Genomic DNA, 19,056 nt, shown 5'->3' on the forward strand with positions numbered 1-19,056 from the left:
AAGATTTTAGGCAGTCATTGAGAGGTACAACGCAGGATCTTCAGTAACACTGAGTCAATGAACTTTAATAACTTACAAAAGGAAGGGAACAAGTATCTGCTGGCAGCAACAAAGACAACAACGGTTCTTAACACATGAGCAGGATCTCCAGGCCTAGTCAATCAAACAACTGCCAAAATAACCTCCAAAATCACATAAGAAACTGATGTTATCATGAGACAGCTTTACATTGTGCTCCAATATTTTGATTTTTGTTGTTGGAGCATTGGGGCATGGAGGTCGCTTTAACAGTGAAATCATAAAAATGTTAGCACTAATTGTAGAAAGCAGCTTAAATTGAAATGAAACTTAAAGGATCGTAATTTTGGAAAAGGGGGGGGGGGGGGGGGGGGGAAAAAGGAAAAAAACCATTCATGTCTTCCAATTTTCACCTAATGTCATTCTGAGAAGACTAACTCAGATAACTTCAACTATTACATCAATGCTTTGAGACTCTTACCTTAGAGAAACCATTTATCAATCTAGAAATGGGGCAATGAAAACTGAATCCTCAAAAGGTAGAACCGAAAAAACATACCGAGAAATGATTGGCGTTGTCATGATTTTGACACCTGCTGTTGACACCGAAAAAAAACATCAATAAAAAGATATGCAAGCCACAAGCATACTCTATTATGAAGCCAAGTTTTCCATATCTACAATTGCAATGATAGCGTATCCATTATATTCTAATAACAGCAACAAAATCAGAACTAATCTATTCTCAAAATGGTAAGAGATAGGAAAAAGGGGTGTTCCATCTTTTCCATGATACTATATTTGTCTTAACAAAGCAATAGAACAAAGAGCCCATTGAGCAAAGGGATGACCAAAATTTGTAAACTAACACAGAAATTCTTAATGGCACAAGAACTGTGATATCCCACCTCGCAAGTGAAACTACTCTTTAGGATGGCAAAAACTTCCAACTGTTGCACAATTAGTGAGACTAGCCTGAGCTACTTGATGCAGACGGAGAACTTCTACCCTTTTTCCTGGAACTGGCTCTCTTTCTAGGAACATCACGGGAATCTCTCCTATTATCGTAAGAAGAAGAAGAAGAAGAAGAGGAAGAGAGAGAATCATCATATGAACTATTAGACACATCTCGATGTTTCCTCTTTTTCCTTGTCCTTTCCTTATGGATCTTATGATGTCTCTTGTGACGCTTCTTCCCATGCCTTTTAGTCTTTGAACCTTTGCTTCTTTCTTGCATGCCATTGTCATCATCATCTTCATCTTCTCCTTCAGACTCTCCCCCCTTATACCTTTTATGGTGTAATTTTGGGTCTGTTGTGATATCTTTCATCTCATCATCATCTTCTTCAGATCTTTTTCTCTTATGTCTTCTATGGTGCACTTTTGGCTCTTTTTTGCTTTCTTTCATCCTGTCACCATCATCCTCTTTAAACTCTTCTTCAGTGTGCTTCCTGTGGTGTATTTTTGACTCTTTCCTGCTTTTTTTCTTGTCACCATCATCATCTTCAGACTCTTCCTCAATCTGTCTTTTTCTATGGTGTAACTTTGACGCTTTTTGGCTTCTTTTTATGTGATCATCTTCTTCAGACTCCTCTCTGTGATGCCTGCGGTGTCTTCTGCTATGTTTCTTCCTCCTCTCCGTGGACCTTGACCTTTGGTTCGACCTTCTTTTTGGATGGCAAGCATCTGAACTCACTGTGACCTGCTCACCCTCTGCTTGAGCACTACTGTGAAGCAGTGCTGCAGGAGATTTAAGGTGATTTTGTTCCTGTGTGGGATCCTCAAGATTCCTATGAAGTGATGACTTTCCACCAGTACTTTCATGAGGTTCTGGCAAAGGATAGATAGCACACTCACTAGGAATGTTTAGGTCTTCAAATCTCTTATCCTCAGGACTGGAACCCACTCTTTTCTGATGATCACTGTCATTTACATCCGCTCCCATTATGTCTTCTGATAAAGTCCCATGATTACTATTCACCTTCGTCTTGCCATCTAGCTCTTTGGCCAGAAAATGAATGGAATCTTCAGGATCTTTTGAAGGCAATTCATGTTCCTTCTTGTGCAACTTTGAGGTCTTGCTTCTAGAGGATGGGGATGGCTGTACTTCTTGGGCTAAAAATACTTTACCACTGATATTTTCTCTGTCCTTGTCAGAGTATCTGTCCCTGCCTCCATGATTGAAAAGAGAAGAATCAGGTGAAAGAGAACGTCTATTCAGATCTGTGGACTGAAAATGTCTACTCCCAGTAGATGTTGGACGAGCAGATGCAGGGGAATCACTTTCATCATGAGTTGCAGCTGGGACTCGTTGCACAAACTTTCCATCAGAACTGGCAGAATGAGAATCATCCCCACCAGCATATGCAACCTTATCAGAGGCTACCTTCTCAAAACTGGAACCCCGAGTGCTGCTTTTGCCAGAATGTTCACTGGAACTAGATCTTGATCTCAAAGAAGAATTAGAACTTCCAGTCCTCTGGACAGAAGAAGGTTTAGCTTCCCTTGGTCGTGCCTTAGAATCCAGGGAGGACGCATTATTGTTTTTGCTGCAACTGTCATCTCGGTCAACCCTGTTGCCCTTGGCCACAACAGGACTAGGACTACCATGACTGGAAGTGGTTTCTGAGGATGACATTATCCTTCTACCGGGTCTTTCTGGACTTGTATTCCTGGCACACTGAGGACTTGGACTGCCGCTGGCATAACGCTGAATTCTGTTGTCCTTTGCCACGCATCTAGAACTATGGGGACTGGAGCTGGTACCTGAGGTCGACAAGTGCCTTCCATCTGGTCTATTTTGGCTTCTAATCCTCTCACGTTGAGGACTGGGACTGATGCTCCCATTAATAGGACTTCTAGATATACTACGCCGGTTTCGAACCCTTGGAGACGTGTGTCTAGAATTCTGTGACGGGGATCTAATACGGCAGTGCCTAGGAGAAGCAGAGTCATCACGATGGTACCTAGAACGATAATGGTCATCGTGTCGGTACCTCATGGACCACGACCTAGACGGTGAGCTTCTCCGACTCCAACTTCCACTTCTGTGGTAATACGAGTAACTTCTTCTAGCACCTGAACGATCAACATCTCTTCTATAACTTGATCTAGAATAGTCCCTGTCACTGCGATGATGGTAATTAGAATATCTATGACTTCGGTAGCTGTTGCGATCTCTTGGGGAATATTCTTCACGTCCCTTACGAGTACTCACGTGCCTGACTGGGGAGACAGATTTTGATTTAGAAGACCTAGGGGATGAAGTCCGAGAAACAGATTTTGAATCTGAATTTTCCCTGCGCAAGGGCAAAAGGGTAACAGTAGTCAAAAACCAGATTACAATAGGAAAGGGAACTAGTAATTAGTATGTGAACATGCACAGGGAAGGTAACTGGGACTTCAGAAGATATTCAGTTAAAAAAACCAAGCATAAGATAGAAGTTTAAAATTGAAAGTGCAAGCCAGCCTTGTGCAACCCCACAAATGACTCATATCCAAAGCTACAGTTTAGTAGTTTATCATCTACCCTTGCATCCTCTATCTTCAGATACATTAAGACATCATGTCAACTGATATGCGTCAAGGCCAATGAAAGTGCATTTCAAGTGTGATGTTGTCCCATTCGGAGGAAACAGAAGAAGAAACTATAATTTTTGGACAAACCATAAAGAGATTCTCACTAATTAAGAGTTCACATCCTCCATGGCACTTGTGATTTCAAGGACCATGCTTATCTAGGCCAGCAACAATTCATAGATGTCATTAGTTTGAGTGATGCTACTGAATCTCCAGATGTTTATATAAAGAGCAACCCAGTATAGGGGCTCATATCCTACAAGATAATATAGACCAATCCGGTCCACAGACACATATACTACAAGATAATGTTTTCAGACAATTCTTTATTGACACATCTAAATGCCTAAGAATTGACCTCTTCTGCTTCATTTGGATCCTTTGTACCAAAAATTCAGAAGAAAAGCTTTTAGGGGACTGCCATATCTTGGCATCCTGGACAGATGTAATGCATTTCACCAAGGGACTTCAACCCTATGCAGCCACCATTTATAGAATGAGGGGCACTTAGTTGACTTAGCAATCAAAAACAAATAAAAACACAATGTTTTCAACACTGAAATGAGGAAAAACATGAATCCCTTAAAACCATGAGATTTTTATGTATGTTGATCCTTGCTGGTGATTGGTTCTTCGGGCGAAACCAATTTTTCATGAATTGGGGGATGAAGATTTGATTACTAGAGCTCAACTAAATAAACAAAGAACAAGCCAAGCTTAGCCTGTGCACAAAATATTCCAGGAAAATACTACGACTCTGCTAGGGAAGCAATATGGAAGAACAACCGTGAGTAGGGTGTGTGTAAGGCGAGGAGGTGGTGGCGTACTCATGCTTTTATATATTCAATCAACAATCATCGTTGAATGCAAATGTTGCAACCCGTAATAACAAAAGAATGCAAAGCCCACTTACTTCTTGGGATCCAAATCCTCGGACTTGACTTTTGGTAGCTCATTTTCACCTTTCAAAAGCCTACTAATCTCAGCAGCACGAGCAGCTGCCTGTTCAGTAGCTGCTTTAATGCTTACAGCATGTGCAACAGCCTGCTGCTGCGCCAAAAGTTGCTGATTCACAAGTGATTGTTGAAAATGGTACTGTTGCGCAGCTATTGCATAATTGTAAGCGGGCACAGCCGCTGCAACTGGGAAAGGAAGAGCTGGTATTCCAGCTCCAGCAAAAGGGAGAGTCGTCGCATCTGCTCCCAGCAAAGACTGACTCGAAGACGTCGCCGTTTGAGAAACAGACTTCGATGCCAAATCACTCGGATTCATATCTGAGTTAAATTCTTCCAAACTCAATAACCCCTTCAACTGCGATAGAAGATTTTGCTAATTCGATGAATCATAGAAAACACGATAATCGATTAAACCCTAGTAACCGTAAACAAGACGAATCAGGATAAAAACATGGAGATACCAAATAATGGCTCAATCTAGGTTTTTTCTTGTTCCGATGCAAATGATCAAGGTTTGAATCTATTCAAATCTCCATGAGATAGCCGAGAAAGGCGAAAATGCAGTGAAGATTCAGCTCAGACCGTGGAGATCAAAACAGGGGAGGTGAAGTGAGAGAACGACGAGAAACAGCAGAGCGGCTATGACAGGAGAGATCCACGGTCCAAGCCAACGTTGCACAGCCATGGCTGAAATTTTACAAACCGACAGTGGACGGAAAGCTGATACGGCTTCCTCGACAGGCGCCCTAAGCAGCGACGCAATATATTCTAATCTAACGGTTTATTGAGTGAAAGAATCTGAACATGGAGTATGCGATGACCACCACACCCTTTTGAAAGGCAAAATTCCAACGAATTTTCAGGGGTGTATTTTGGTAAATCAACTTGACAGGAGAGATCCACGGTCCAAGCCAACGTTGCACAGCCAGGCTGAACAAACCGACTAGTGGAGGTAGCGACGGTTTATTGAGCGATTGACGAACAGTTGGGACCAAGAAATTTACACTGGATCCCCCCGCTCTTACAATATGTTGTACAATAACGGCAATGTTACAAGTTCTTTAGAACCTAATCGTATTATTGTATATACTCTATTTATTTTTATTTTTTTTTGTTTGTCAAAACTGATTAATCCAATGTTTCGACCCTAGTCTCCCAGCGGAGATTTTTTGCATTCACAAGGATTTGATACCAGAACCTTGCTTAAGCGAACCAAGCTGCTTACCATTAGTCTCCTAGCTTTTAATTATCCATTTACAATAGTCTTAGCTTTTAATTATCAATTTTCAATATTATATCAACCATGCTACGTTTTAAAACACCCAAATAAAATCATATCTTACAAACTTTTGAAGACTTATGATTAAGAGAGGAAGAAGTCGTGGATGGTAAATAAATATGAAGAAATGAGTCATGTGTAGGTTATTTATTCAAGATTATTCTTATATTTTTGAAAAGCCTAACAACAATTACATTGGCATTTAATTGTGATTTGCTAGCGACAATAAATATTGTTGATGTATTTTCATCTTATAGGGGGTGATTGATACGTTATACAACTCATGAAGTGGTATTAGTTTTAATGAACAACTCAGTAGATGCCCTTTAAAATTTCTCTTTAATTTTTTGGTTAAAATATGTGTCTTTATGTTAATAATGCATTTGATTGTATAATTCAAATTTATGGGTACCTTGATTGTATTTTGGATGAATTGTTATATGTCTATTTTAAATATATGGTGAAATTTTTCTTTGACTTTAAGAAGATTCAATTTCTTAATTTCAATTATGAGGCATCGGTCTTTGTTAACTAAACCAACCCTCTTAAGAAACATTTATAAATAAAAAGTTGAGCTTAGTTTACCTAGTTTTAAAAAAAATAATAATAAAATAAAAAGTTGACCGCATATGTTTCATGCTGTTCAAGAAAAAATGAATAACCGTAGATTAAAAAAATATAAAGAAATTAATTGATAATGATTTATAAAAAAAAATTTATTGATTTGTGAGGTAAACAAATGAGGTCAACGGAGGGAGTTGTTAGTAACCATTTCCACTTCATATTATTTGATTTGTAACTTTTTTTTTGGGTAAGCTGTAATAATGATTTCTATAGCAATAGAAAATTTGCTCATTAATGCTGAAAATAATTCATCTGTCAATACTTCTAATTATTTCATTGAGATATGTGACTTTTTTTTGGGGTCAATTTGAACTACCCTTCACCATTTGCCATCTACCCTAGTTGACCCAACCCATTGCTCATAGCCAAGATTAAGGGAGTCAATTTGTAATCCACACCATTGAATGCAAACTAAACAATGCCAAGTCTAAACCAAAGCATACTGGGTATGTAGATTAGAATTTATAAACCTTATTAATTCAGATTGTCTTAGTCCATCTGGATATAATGACGATAACGATTGTGGTTTTCTTTTTTTCTTTTTCCTTCTGATATATGGCAGTGCCTTAACATATAGATGTGAAACATGCTGATGGTAGACACTGACTCATAATCTAAAGGAAATTTTCCAGTGTCTTTTTGAATTACTCCTTAAAGTTAATGATAGCCCTTGAGTTAGCCAAAATTTCAAGCAAATCCCTTTTAATGTGAGAATACATATCAACAGAAACCTTGCCATTAGGAAATCACAATCGAGGCAAGAATTTTCAAAACCAAGAAACCCGGAATGTTCTGATCGAACACAAGGGAGAGAAGGGGGGAAGAAGCTCCTCGAGCAATCGTCCTTTTTGTTGTTGAGTCTTCAATTTTAATCCTCACAATCTTAGAGATATAAATCATAAATGAAAATTTTAAACTTAGGATGTTTATTGGAAATGCATAGGTAGAAAGTAAGATTAATGGCGTAAATAATAAGGGATTGACTGATTGTGACATTAATTTTGGGTGATAATTCATGGGGGCTTTGAAAATTTTGGAATCTAAGACAGGAAAAAAAAAAGGGAAAAGCAAAAGCTTTGCTGCACTCATAACCAACCAATTGGAATCATATTTATTCTCCTTTGAAAAAAAAAAAAAAACATTTCTCACGTGTAACACAGGTTCTAACTGTAACATCTAAAATCAAAGTTCTTTTCTGCCTTTTCTTGAACTCCAAGTCTCCAATCCAATCTCCACAGCTTCAACCGGCTTGAAGCTTTAAAAAATCTCGAATTTCTTTATCGCAGTAATATAAAATAAAAATGCTTAAAGGGATATCTGCTTATTCGACTTCGGTTCCTTCAGTCTTGTTCGTATCTTCTTCCCGGATATCTCTTCTCGCATCTTCCCGCAAAATCCCAGTTAAGCACTCAACATTTCCACCTAATTCCAGAAATCTCCACATGTTGACAACAACCAAGAGTTGGTTAGGGAAGCTTGGATTAGGGTTTGGGAATCGAGCTTCTCCAGAAGTGGTCATGGACTCATCATCGTCTTCATCAATAGCTCAAGGTCTAGATGACGATATTCCTGCTCCAGGTCAACAGTTGGCTCAATTCGGTGCTGGATGCTTTTGGGGTGTCGAGTTAGCCTTTCAGAGAGTTCCCGGAGTTTCGAAGACGGAAGTTGGGTACAGTCAAGGCCATTTGCATAATCCGACGTACAACGATATCTGTACGGGCACGACGAACCACTCTGAGATTGTTAGGATTCATTATGATCCCAAGGAGTGTGGTTACGAGAGTCTGCTTGATGTGTTCTGGGAGCGACATGATCCAACCACGCTCAATCGTCAGGTATATCAGTCGAATTTATGGGGAATTTTATATAGTCTATCTTCTTGTTTTTGTTTGGGTTTTTTCTCCAATTTGGCTGGGCTTTAGAATTATTGTGTTTTTTGACCAAGAAATTATTGTGTTTCCCGTAGTATGGGTTCTCACGGTACCTCCCTTAGGTCTGTTGATTAGAGCAAGTAGTGTCAGCGATAAACTGAGCGTGGGTATCTATTTTTTCTTTTGTGTGTGAGTTGATTGGGACTTAAGTTTTTTAGATAAATCCAATTTTATCAAGGATTTCACTTCCTATGTGTATAGTGTTGTTCGTGTTAATGGTGATGCAGTGATTAATTCTGAAATTTGACTTTTGAAGGTATTTTCTTCACAGGCGAAAGTCAACGCCGCTATAGTGTTCCAGTTTTCCCCCTCTCTCCCCTTCCTTCCCATCCTCGTTCTTGCTCTCACTATGTATTATCGTCAACTTAGTTTATTGGTTTTTCCTCTTCCTTGAATGAGGAGACTTTCCACTCAATTTGTAAGGGTCATCTCGGTCATCACCTTAAGCCATATATTATCAGATTTTGCTAGAGTTCATGGATGATTGCCATAATTAAGCTAGTATCAAGGTCGCTGGATTTCCATGGAAGTTTCTTTTAAAGGATTCCCATCTCCTCGGTTTACCGATGACCTCCAAAGGTACGGAAGTAGTGACAGTCATTTGAGAGAAGCATCAACTTGAACAGAGAAAGCAGCTCTTGAGCTGAATTTTGTGAGTCAACCATGAGAGCATGTTAAACCTAGTTTTAAGTGCTTAACTATGACAGAAAGATTTGGGGATATTGGAGAGCTAGCCCCTTTGTGCTAGGAGATCCATCACCTGTGTGGGAGGATCTTATTTCCAGTTTTCTGTTGATTTTGGGAAAGTAGTGGTAGTGGCATAGGAAGTGAATAGTAAGTAGGGAGGGGAAACCAGAGTGACTGAGAATTCCTATTGGTGCAGGTGCTGTGGAAGATAGCACAATGCGCACAGAGGGGCTGTGTGAAGGTGATGGGACAATTTAAGGATATTGTGGTTCCAGGGAGAAAGCAATGCAGAATTGTGCTTTACTAGTGGAATCAGAAAAAGGTTGAGTAAGGGATTTTTGAGTAATTATTGGATAAGTAATAGGGAATGTTTGGAATTAGCTCAGGTTAAAGTTGTTGATAAAATTATCTCAGTTTTAAAATCTTGAGTAGGCCTTTCTATGGGCTCTACTGTTTGTGCAAAATAGAAGGGTGATATAGCATTATGATTATTCTGTAGACTAGTATGGTCTAGTAGGATACCTGTCAGAGGTCAGGGCAGAATAATAGCATGTACCTTCCATTTATTTGCTCAGCTTTCTGTTTTGCCTCCCAATCGTCTTCAAGCATTTTCTCTAATTCTCATTTTCTTGGAGTATGATTTAGGCTTCATTCTGCCTAATGGTCCATTTGGCTTGATGATATGTGAGTGTTGTAGATTAAAGAGAGGAAGAGCAAAGGATCTGAAATATTTTGTGAACTCAGCCAGCCTAGTGTCCACCTAGTCCTTGGGTTTAGTTTAGTCTTGTAACAGGCCTGAATCCAGGCCCAATTCTGATTCTCTTTTCTTATTTGATACTTATCTTTTATGTTAATCATATTAATAGCAAGTGGCTTACAATAGAATTTTTTTTTTCATTATTAAGGGTAATTTGTGACTAGAGGTGATATCCAACCATGGAATGAAGTTTCCCGCTTCCATTTTTTGAGTATTAATAAAAGTGTGAGGGCTGGTATATACAGTCAATGATTTGAAATTCTGGTTTGATAACCAGTGTTTTTTAGATGCAACTTGAATGTGAGAAACAGCTAACTACCTTGCCACGAAGCTTGGAACTGGCAGGAAGCTGTTGATGTTTAAGACTCAATCGTCTTCCTTTATTTTTTTTTCTTATCTGCTGTATTCAATTCTCTGCTGGCTGAAGTATTGATTTTCTCAGTTAATTTTTTCCCCAGATCTAATATCTCTCCCTGGCACATGCTGACCTGTTTGTCTACATTCCCATCTGACCATTAAGTATCCTTAAGAGTGAAAGCTTCTGGTAAGCCTTCTTATTGACGTATGAGTCCTTAAGGTTCTCATTGCTAGCTGTTATTATCTGCTGAAGATTGTTGTAAGTTAAGTGTTCCAAGAGGTTATAACTTCCTATTCTTGTGGACCAAAGTTCAACATTATGTTTTGATCAATTTATGTCAACGAGGTATGAGTCCTCCCTTCCTTATCTGGTCAGGTTCAATTATTCTTTCAGGCATTCAGACAAGCAAACTTGTCTTCCTTATAATTCTGAGTTAAGCTTCCCATGCATACCCTGTTGTTTCCTTCCGTTATTTGTCTTCCTTGACCAGAAGCCAGTTAAAGATCTAAACAACTTGCTATGTTCAGATTTAATCCATGAGTCAACAACTCACCATTGTATGCTCTTGATTTTTATCCAAGAACCAGAAAATTTTCCTTATTAAAGTTGTTGAATTTTTTAAAGTTCATATTTGATGTGGTTTGTCTTAGTGATAGCTTGTTGGACAGCATGTGAAACCTATCATTAGGTTAACCTGATTGCATTAGTGAGTGGGAGACTCTGGATGCTGCGTACAGGAAAGTAAGATCTCTCTCCTCATACCAGGCGTATATCTTCCTTGTTTAAAGACAAAAATCATGGATGTGGAACATATTGCAATTGTCAGTGTAAGGAAACCCACCCAGTTGTACTCTGGAGTGGGATTGGAGTAGTGGATTTACTATGGATTATATAGGGCTGAACATTGCTCAGTGCTAGACTGCCAGTCTGAAATTGGGTGCCTTGGCTCAAGTTTCATCAGTTTGATTTAAGATTAGATTAGGTGGGTAATTGTGTTTGATAAAGACTTTATCACGTGCGCTGAAAACTATTTTAGGTATGGGTTCTAGGAGGTTAGCTAGGCCTGAGCCTGGTCAAACTTGTTGCATGTATTTTTATGCATGGTATGTTTGTTATACCATATAAAATTGTGTCCCAGTTAACTTGGAATAAGCGTTAGTGAGTTAATTATAATTGATCAACCAAGTTGGGTATAGTTTTCCTACATGACATGGTTGTAAAAACTTAGCTGAATTATCCCTGATGTTTGATTTGGGGACATGATCTTATATGGGGTTTGCTTTCACTTTCCGTCGATGATCTCAAACATATGGTCCATCATGTGAATTTGTTTTATAACTTTTAATTGTAACACTCAGAATTGACATATGGCGGTTGTACGCTGACATGGAGATTTTGAGCATGAGAATCACCTAGATTGATGGATACAATTTGAAGGTCATACAATCATATGGCCTATCATATATTGTATCTTTTCTAGCTGTCAAAACTTGATCAAGATATTGACTTAAGTTTGCCACGTGGTAATCTGCTTCCTGCCAAAATTCACCAGAATTTGGAACATACCGAAGCTGCGACATGGTAAGTATTACGACCAACCAGATGATATTGAAATATGCCTACGTTATCAGTCCAGTTAGGTCTACACATTGGCCAACTGGGAGGAAGAAGTTCACTGCGCAAGCTTTTGTATTGTAGGTCCAACCTTATTCTGCCTTACTAACCCTGACCTTACCTGTTGTCATATTTTTTGTATTAATATCGTATTCATTTTCTATTTAATTTTGTTTTTGACATGTATATATGTAATATAACCAACCACACCATGTTTTAGAGTAAATTATATAACACCATAAGATAATATAGTACATGTCATACAATATTCAGTGACTTATCTTGTGTCTTTTGCCCTCTGCTGGGCCAATGTTGTGGGTCAACTTTCAATCCAAATGTCACTTGTTCAGGGTTTGGACCTGGTCTGATCAGGTCCCATTCAGTCCTAAGTTCTTAAATAATATCAATAATTTTCCAACATTTTTGATCCCTTAGTATGTCATGTGTTCCCATGTATGGCTCTTTGTCATGAAGCTTAATTTGATTCACAGATTGACACAGTCAATGATTCCACCAGGTTGGATACCTCATGGCATATATTGCTGTTCTGCCAACTGTGGGGGGCCGTCATTTTTTTTTTTTAAGAACCTTCTTATCATGTGCATGGTTTGTTCATGTTGGTTTGAGCCATTTCTGATCCCCATCCATCTGATGCCTGATGCCAACGCCCAGGTTTGTCAAGTTCAGGATCTCTCCTCCTTGGTCGACAACTATTATATGAAACCTGTACTCAGATGTTAATAATACCAATGAGTTAGACGGGGTTAAAGAGCCAAATTTCAGTGGGTCTGTCTCAACTACCCTACCTATTGAATTCTCACGTGGAATGTGCAAAACTCTATATCATGTCTTGCATGAGTGCCGTGGACATTTTGTTTTCTTCCTTGATATTGGAATTGTGTTCCATCTATCTTATCGCTTATTCACCTCAAAATAAAATGTTGATACATTTTTTGGTTCATTTTTATGATATCACTGTGCTCAAACTCTGTTGGGTTGCCACTTTATGTCATTTTTCATCTGAACCATGGTTTTATATTTTGGGTTTTGTAGTTCTGGATAGTGCTGTGTTAACCATTCAATCTGCTGTATGTTGCTTGATGGGCAGGGAAATGATGTGGGTATGCAATACAGATCAGGAATTTACTATTACACGCCTGAGCAGGAGAAAGCAGCAATTGAGTCTCTTGAGAAGCAGCAGAAGCTCTTAAACAGGAAGATTGTCACTGAGATTCTTCCAGCTAGAAAGTTTTACAGAGCAGAGGAATACCACCAGCAGTATCTTGAAAAAGGTGGCCGGTTTGGGTTCAAGCAGTCTTCTGGGAAAGGCTGCAATGACCCAATCAGATGCTATGGCTAAGCGCAGATGATCTTGATGCTGTTCTATTTTTGATGTTTGTCTCCTAAGATGCTTGTTAATAGGTTTGTGCACCCTCCCCCAGAATCAAGATTTTGTTTCTTTGGTACATAGAACCAAGATTTAAAAACACTTATATTTTGTAATGATAGCAGTCATGTAGCTTTTGAACCATGTTATGTATTGTTCCTGTCCATCTATTCATGTTATTACTTTCTAGCTGTTAGTTTATATGTTAGCTCTATTTTATCTGATCCACGCTTGCTTATTTTCTCATTGCAAGTTAGTTTCTCTTTCTACTCATTATCTCCCATTCTCTCTCATCTCTCCCCTTTCCTTCCGTCTTTGGGCCTCTCTACTTACCTCATCAGTTTCCTTCTCTTCGATCACAAGTATATACTTTTTATGATCTGCATTAGAGGTATAGTCATTGCAGCTCTTGTTTCCACCAGAAGCAACACTTTTGATGATTTGTTTGACCTCATCCTATACCTACACTATATGGATGAAACTGACCTGCACAAGCAACATTTATCATGCTTTCATGCTTCACAACATGGTAAATGCCACCGTAGAAGGACAATCTTGATCACTATCATCTCTACTTCACGCAAGATGTTACGATTTGGTTGACCTACACCTGCATCTAAAAACATGTTTGAAAGTTCTTTTCACAAACCCAAACCTTTTTCACTGCATATTAGAGGTGGAGCCCACTGGGACGTCCACCTCTGATTTTTCTTGTTTGAATTTACAGATAGGACTTCAACCTGATGTGGGGTGGAGAGTTTTGAGGGGGAGCACAAAGGATTTCAACTCTTTTTACAAGGCTCCAATCTGTTGGGAAAGGTCCTATAAATCTCGCTTGCATAAAGGATTAGTCATGGATTGGTCATGGGCATCGCCCTCTGCTTTGTGGGCTTCTTGTTTCTGTGAATCTGCAATTTGCAAGGAAGAATATTGGATCCAGATCCCAGAGCTCCAAATTTAAAAAGAATTAGATTTTAGTTTTCAAATCTTTTTGGTCCAAATCGGTGTTAAGACCCACCAACTCAGCTTGGTGGTGCCTTTTCCTTCTTGGGTTTGACAGTTAAGTTGGTTGACCACAAGTGTCATTGAACTTGTTCAAAAAGCATTCTCCCATCACAGCCTGTTTTTCTCTCTCAAAGAAGAGTTGCTTTGCGTGACGGCAACACGGCGAGTAACGGTTGAAAAAGCTTGGGATTTTACCAGAAAAAGGAGAAAAAGCTTGGACTTCATAAGTTAATTTGGACTTTTGGTAGCCTAACAATGGTTAAAAATGTTGCGTGCTGTCAGGTTGGCAGAATTTTTTTTGGGATCTGTGCTGTTTGGGTCAGCTTAGGTGTATCTCCACTAAGGATTTGTAGGTAATGGACAAAAATTGCTTCTCAATAATAGAAAGTTAGAAACATAAATCTACCATAGGGTCATAGGGTGTGATTTCCTCGAAAATGCTTTAGACCTGTGCCATAATGTATACGATGCTATTGTCGGCCGTCGGATTAGGATCTGGGTGGGATTTCGACCGAGATTGCGATCTCAATCCAACGGCTGATATGAAAAACATGACCGTCCTACGCATTTAAAGCACATGACTAAAGGAAGCTCGTGATTTCCTTGCATCCCCATGGGTTGTCTCTCTAGTCTCACCTTCCCATTATAAAATGACATTAATGTTCTTGTTTTAAAGAGATAGATTAGACACATAGGAGTTTTAAATTAAACCATACTTCATAACATCAACTTTCCCCATTCATTAAATTTCACTTTCAATGACCTCCACTCTCTGTGGGCCCTTAGTCTTTCCATCTATCATGGATATTTAAATAAAAAAAATTTAATTTAAGAAGCAAGAGAGTCAAAAGACATAGATTAATGAGGGATTTCCTACACATAAGATAGAAGATAACATTACCTTCAGAGACATCGTCACCATACATTCATAAGAAAGTCTCGCATCTAGGTACTACTTTTTTTTTTTTTAATAACATCTAGGTACTACTAAGGTAAATCAACGATGGATTCTAGCTTCCCTTTAAAGTATGGAAAGAATGTAATTCTACTAAGCATATTGCCGGGCTAGCCTTTACCTTTTTCTTTATTTTTCTCAAATATAGTGTGGTAGGGAAAAAGAATAAAGGTTGTTATCCTAAAAGGGAAACAGCTTTTGCTACACTCCACTCCATGCCCAAATGCAAATGTAAGCTTTGGTCCTTGCTTTGTCAACATGGAGTCTTCTACTCAATTGGAACTTTATCCTTCACAAAAAAGATCTTGACCCCATCTCATGTGACTCTTGCCTCTAGGTCGACCTTTGTCTTCTCCAGACACATTTCTCTGTCGTCCAAATATCAAAAGTAGTGATGATTCTCTTTAAAACACGTATACTTTACTCGTAGTTCGCAAAGCTGACTGGATCCAGTTTTATTAATTTTCTTTTCTTTTGAAATTGAGGTTGGTTCAAGTCAATTAACTTGCACCTTGAAAGCTTAACTATATCCTATAAGAGAGGGCTTTGCCCTGACTTCAAAAGAATTCGAACTCTTAACTTCACACTATGAGATGTTAGTTTCTACCAACTGAGCGATCCTTCGAAGTTCAATTCTATTCTTTAAAGTAAAAGATAATCTTTTCTGACCTGACGATGTATTTAATGGGCGTTCACCTTGTCACTATTCAAAACTAAATTATTTCCAAAATGTATTACGGAAGAAGCTTACAAAAAATTATGATCCCAATTCAAGCGGATCTCATTTGATCTCTTATTGATGTTGATTAAGATAAAATAACCTTTCCCTTGGGGAGGGTGATTATCACTTCATACCTTGAATTAGAAGTTTCAAGTGTATGTATCTTTTCCTTTTTTGGGTAATTTTTGAGGTCTATTTATCGAAAACAACAACACAAGGTGTGCAATCCATGATGCCATTGTGGCAAAGATTCCTAAGCCCAATATAATTGTTTGTTTAGTCTTTTTTTCCACATCTTTCAATTCAAAAATGAACAAAATATAAGCAACATACTCTATAGTTCCTAATATTGGTGTTAGGCACATCTGCATAGTGTTTAAATATTAATCAACCTATTAAAAGCTTACGTTAAACAAATATCCTCTTTGTTGGGTGGTTGTAACCCCAAAGTATTATTTTATCTGTATATGAAGTTCAAATACCTAGATTTTGGGGATTTTCATGCAATATCTTGGATACGAACAATCCACGTATTCTATAGTTTTTTCTATTATATAGTGATTAATTATCTAATTAATTACTTTCTCTTAGAATGAATCTTGATTCTTGACTGGTCAAGTTAAATTGGTGTTTAATAGACTACAAAACCCTAATTAACTTGCAAGGGTTAGAGAGCTATGTGCAGGGTATATTGGGGGTAATTATGTCATTTCATGTTTTCGCCGTTGTGGTTGTCGTCATTCTCAGAGATCCTCGTTGAAATAAACTTAGATTATATCCCTTAATATACAAATATAAAAGGTGACTTTGAGTACAAGAAATATTGCTTAGCACAAAGTTTAGAAGAATTCAATGGTTTACTTAAACTAACTTCGAGGAAGCAATTACTTTAATGATGTTGTTGAGGTGGAATCTTTCTTGTAGTAGTTTGAGATTCCCAATTCTCCATCAATGGGTGGTTGTTGATTAATTTATTAATAGACAATAGAGGAGAGAGACTTCAAGGGGTTAGCTTAGTTGACAAAGAAAGGCCAACATCGTATCATACGAAGTTAAGAATTCGAATCTCTATAGGGTTGAGGCGAAGCATTGTAATATAAGATGTTATTTCCTCCTTATATATAAAGTCATCCCTTTGAGGATAGTCGAGGTACATGTAAACTGGTCCGACAGATCATAATTCACTTAAATAACATTTTACTTGTAGTGAAACTTTTTTAGATTTGACAAATGTTCCTTTAGAGATTATGGAAAAACAATAGATGGAACTCTGATAAGCATACCGTTGTTAGTACAAAACAAGTTCAAACACTAAACTGCATAACTCGAATATAGAAACAAGTTTTTAGGGTCTGTTTGGTTATATGAATCCACGTGATTTCAAATCCATGGATTCATAGTTCAAGAAATTAAGTGTTTTTAGCCTCAAATCTATCGAAGTTTGTAAAGTTTCATCGAGTTACTCTGTGTGAATCTGCAAATTTCATCTAATACCCAATAATAGTTTAATTTATGTTCTTAAGCAAAAAAATGAAATCCCCAGATTTTAGAAATTATTTGGACCAAACAAGCATAAATCTTCGATTCATGAATCCAGAAATTTGAAACCCCTGGATTCATATAATCAAACAGGCCCTCAAATACTCCAACCATGTAGCTGATTTATTGTCAAGATTCAAATCTTCCATTGGTTGAAAAGAGTAACTTTGATTCCTTGCTCCTTGAGATTGAAGCAACTCTCATAAACAATCTTATCAGACCAAATAGTCTTTTCTTGATGGTCATTATTTCTCCTCTCTCTCTCTCTCTCCTTGCCAGCTTTAGTCCAATTGTTGTGTAAATGACCAAGATCAGGTCCACTTCCAAAGACAGGTTCATTGAATGATTGAAGGTGGACCATAATGAGTCAGTTTGGTGCATCCATGATAGTGCAAAAACCAGAATGGACCACTAATATAGTACAGTGTAGTGTAGTGTCATGCTCACACTTCAAAAAAGATCTCACCCCATGACAAGTACCAGTCAAATCTGTCTTGCCACGTGTACAATACCACCCACATCTCATGTGTCATGCCATTTCTTTCTCCGACCGGGTTAGACCCATGGTCTGGTTCAACCCAATCAGGTTAGGCTGAACTGGATTTTGGGTGGGTCCACTTGTATCCATCCAACCAACTAACCACAAAATTGGAATCTTAATCTTTTAAGTTTTAAGTATACATAAATGTATAAACAATCAAATGCATTATTCTACTTTAAGTTACTTGAACAAGAGCTATTTGCTTCTTCCCAAAATTCTCTTTTTTTTTTGCTATTTTAGGATTTCAAATTTAGCAAATTCAATCAAACCATATAGTCAATCGCCTTTTAATGAATCGACGTTGATGTTATCGTGTCTTGAAAAGAATTTAGATCAAATTTATCAAAACTATACATAGATTACATTAGTGCCCTCCTGTTAGATCTCCACATTTACGAGTTCAGCAGCATGAAATAATGATTTCATATAAAAAAACAACAATGATGACATTTTACATGAGAAGATGAAGGATATGGAAAATCCAATTCGACATGAATGTATAAACATAAATGAACCATAAAATGAGAATCTTAATCTTAAACATTATTAGTGGATATAATGAGAATCCCATATCCACTATACATAGATGTATACACATTTGGAAAGGCCATTACTTTAAATTGCTTGAACAAGAGCTAGTTCCTTCTTTCTAGAAATTCTCTTTTTTGATATTATAGGATTTCAAATTTAGTAATTCAATCCAACCATATGATAGTCAATCAGCTTTTAGATGAATCGACAAGAATTCAGATCAAATTAACGAAAAACATATGTTGGTGTGTTTGTATAATATCTACAATAGTGCCCTCCTATTAGATCCCCATGTCTACGAGTTAAAAAATAGGAAATAATGATATCATATAAAAAAACAATAACAATGTCATTTCACATGAGTAGGTGAGATATGCAGAATCGAATGTTGATTCTCATGAACTATGGGTTTTATTTGAATGCTTCATTGTGTGTGAGAATAGTTCTATAATGAAAGCTTGATTAAGAATTATCTTAAATCCTCTCTTAACAATTTGTAGAATTAAATTAAAAATATAATAAGAGAAAAAAGAAACAAAAAAATTTATCTTCCACAAGATTCTTCTCCAGTGGT

At 37.7% G+C, this 19,056-nt stretch overlaps 2 protein-coding genes across 4 annotated transcripts; one reads left to right on the forward strand and one right to left on the reverse strand.

Annotated features, from left to right (window-relative positions):
• Positions 1-390: 390 nt before the first annotated feature.
• Positions 391-5,296, reverse strand: LOC149013097 (uncharacterized). 3 transcript variants are annotated; one of them, XM_089158416.1, is made up of 4 exons: positions 5,015-5,296; positions 4,511-4,908; positions 927-3,317; positions 391-611 (listed from the first exon to the last, which is right to left on the reverse strand). In XM_089158416.1, the coding sequence occupies exons 2-3, from the start codon at positions 4,867-4,869 to the stop codon at positions 989-991; spliced, it is 2,688 nt and encodes an 895-aa protein (XP_089014542.1). In that variant the 5' UTR covers positions 4,870-4,908; positions 5,015-5,296; the 3' UTR covers positions 391-611; positions 927-988. The 3 variants fall into 3 exon arrangements, with proteins under 3 accessions (XP_089014542.1, XP_089014540.1, XP_089014541.1); XM_089158414.1 differs by having other exon boundaries at positions 4,511-5,296; XM_089158415.1 differs by having other exon boundaries at positions 391-614; positions 4,511-5,296.
• Positions 5,297-7,646: 2,350 nt separating this feature from the next.
• LOC149013098 (peptide methionine sulfoxide reductase A1-like) lies at positions 7,647-13,435 on the forward strand. Its single transcript, XM_089159065.1, has 2 exons — positions 7,647-8,291; positions 12,912-13,435. Exons 1-2 carry the CDS (start codon positions 7,758-7,760, stop codon positions 13,161-13,163), a joined length of 786 nt encoding a protein of 261 aa, XP_089015191.1. The 5' UTR covers positions 7,647-7,757; the 3' UTR covers positions 13,164-13,435.
• The last annotated feature ends 5,621 nt before the right edge of the window (positions 13,436-19,056 follow it).

Source organism: Hakea prostrata, chromosome 6, assembly GCF_041222555.1.
Source record: "Hakea prostrata isolate BN-2017 chromosome 6, UWA_Hpros_2, whole genome shotgun sequence".
NCBI lineage: Eukaryota > Viridiplantae > Streptophyta > Magnoliopsida > Proteales > Proteaceae > Hakea > Hakea prostrata.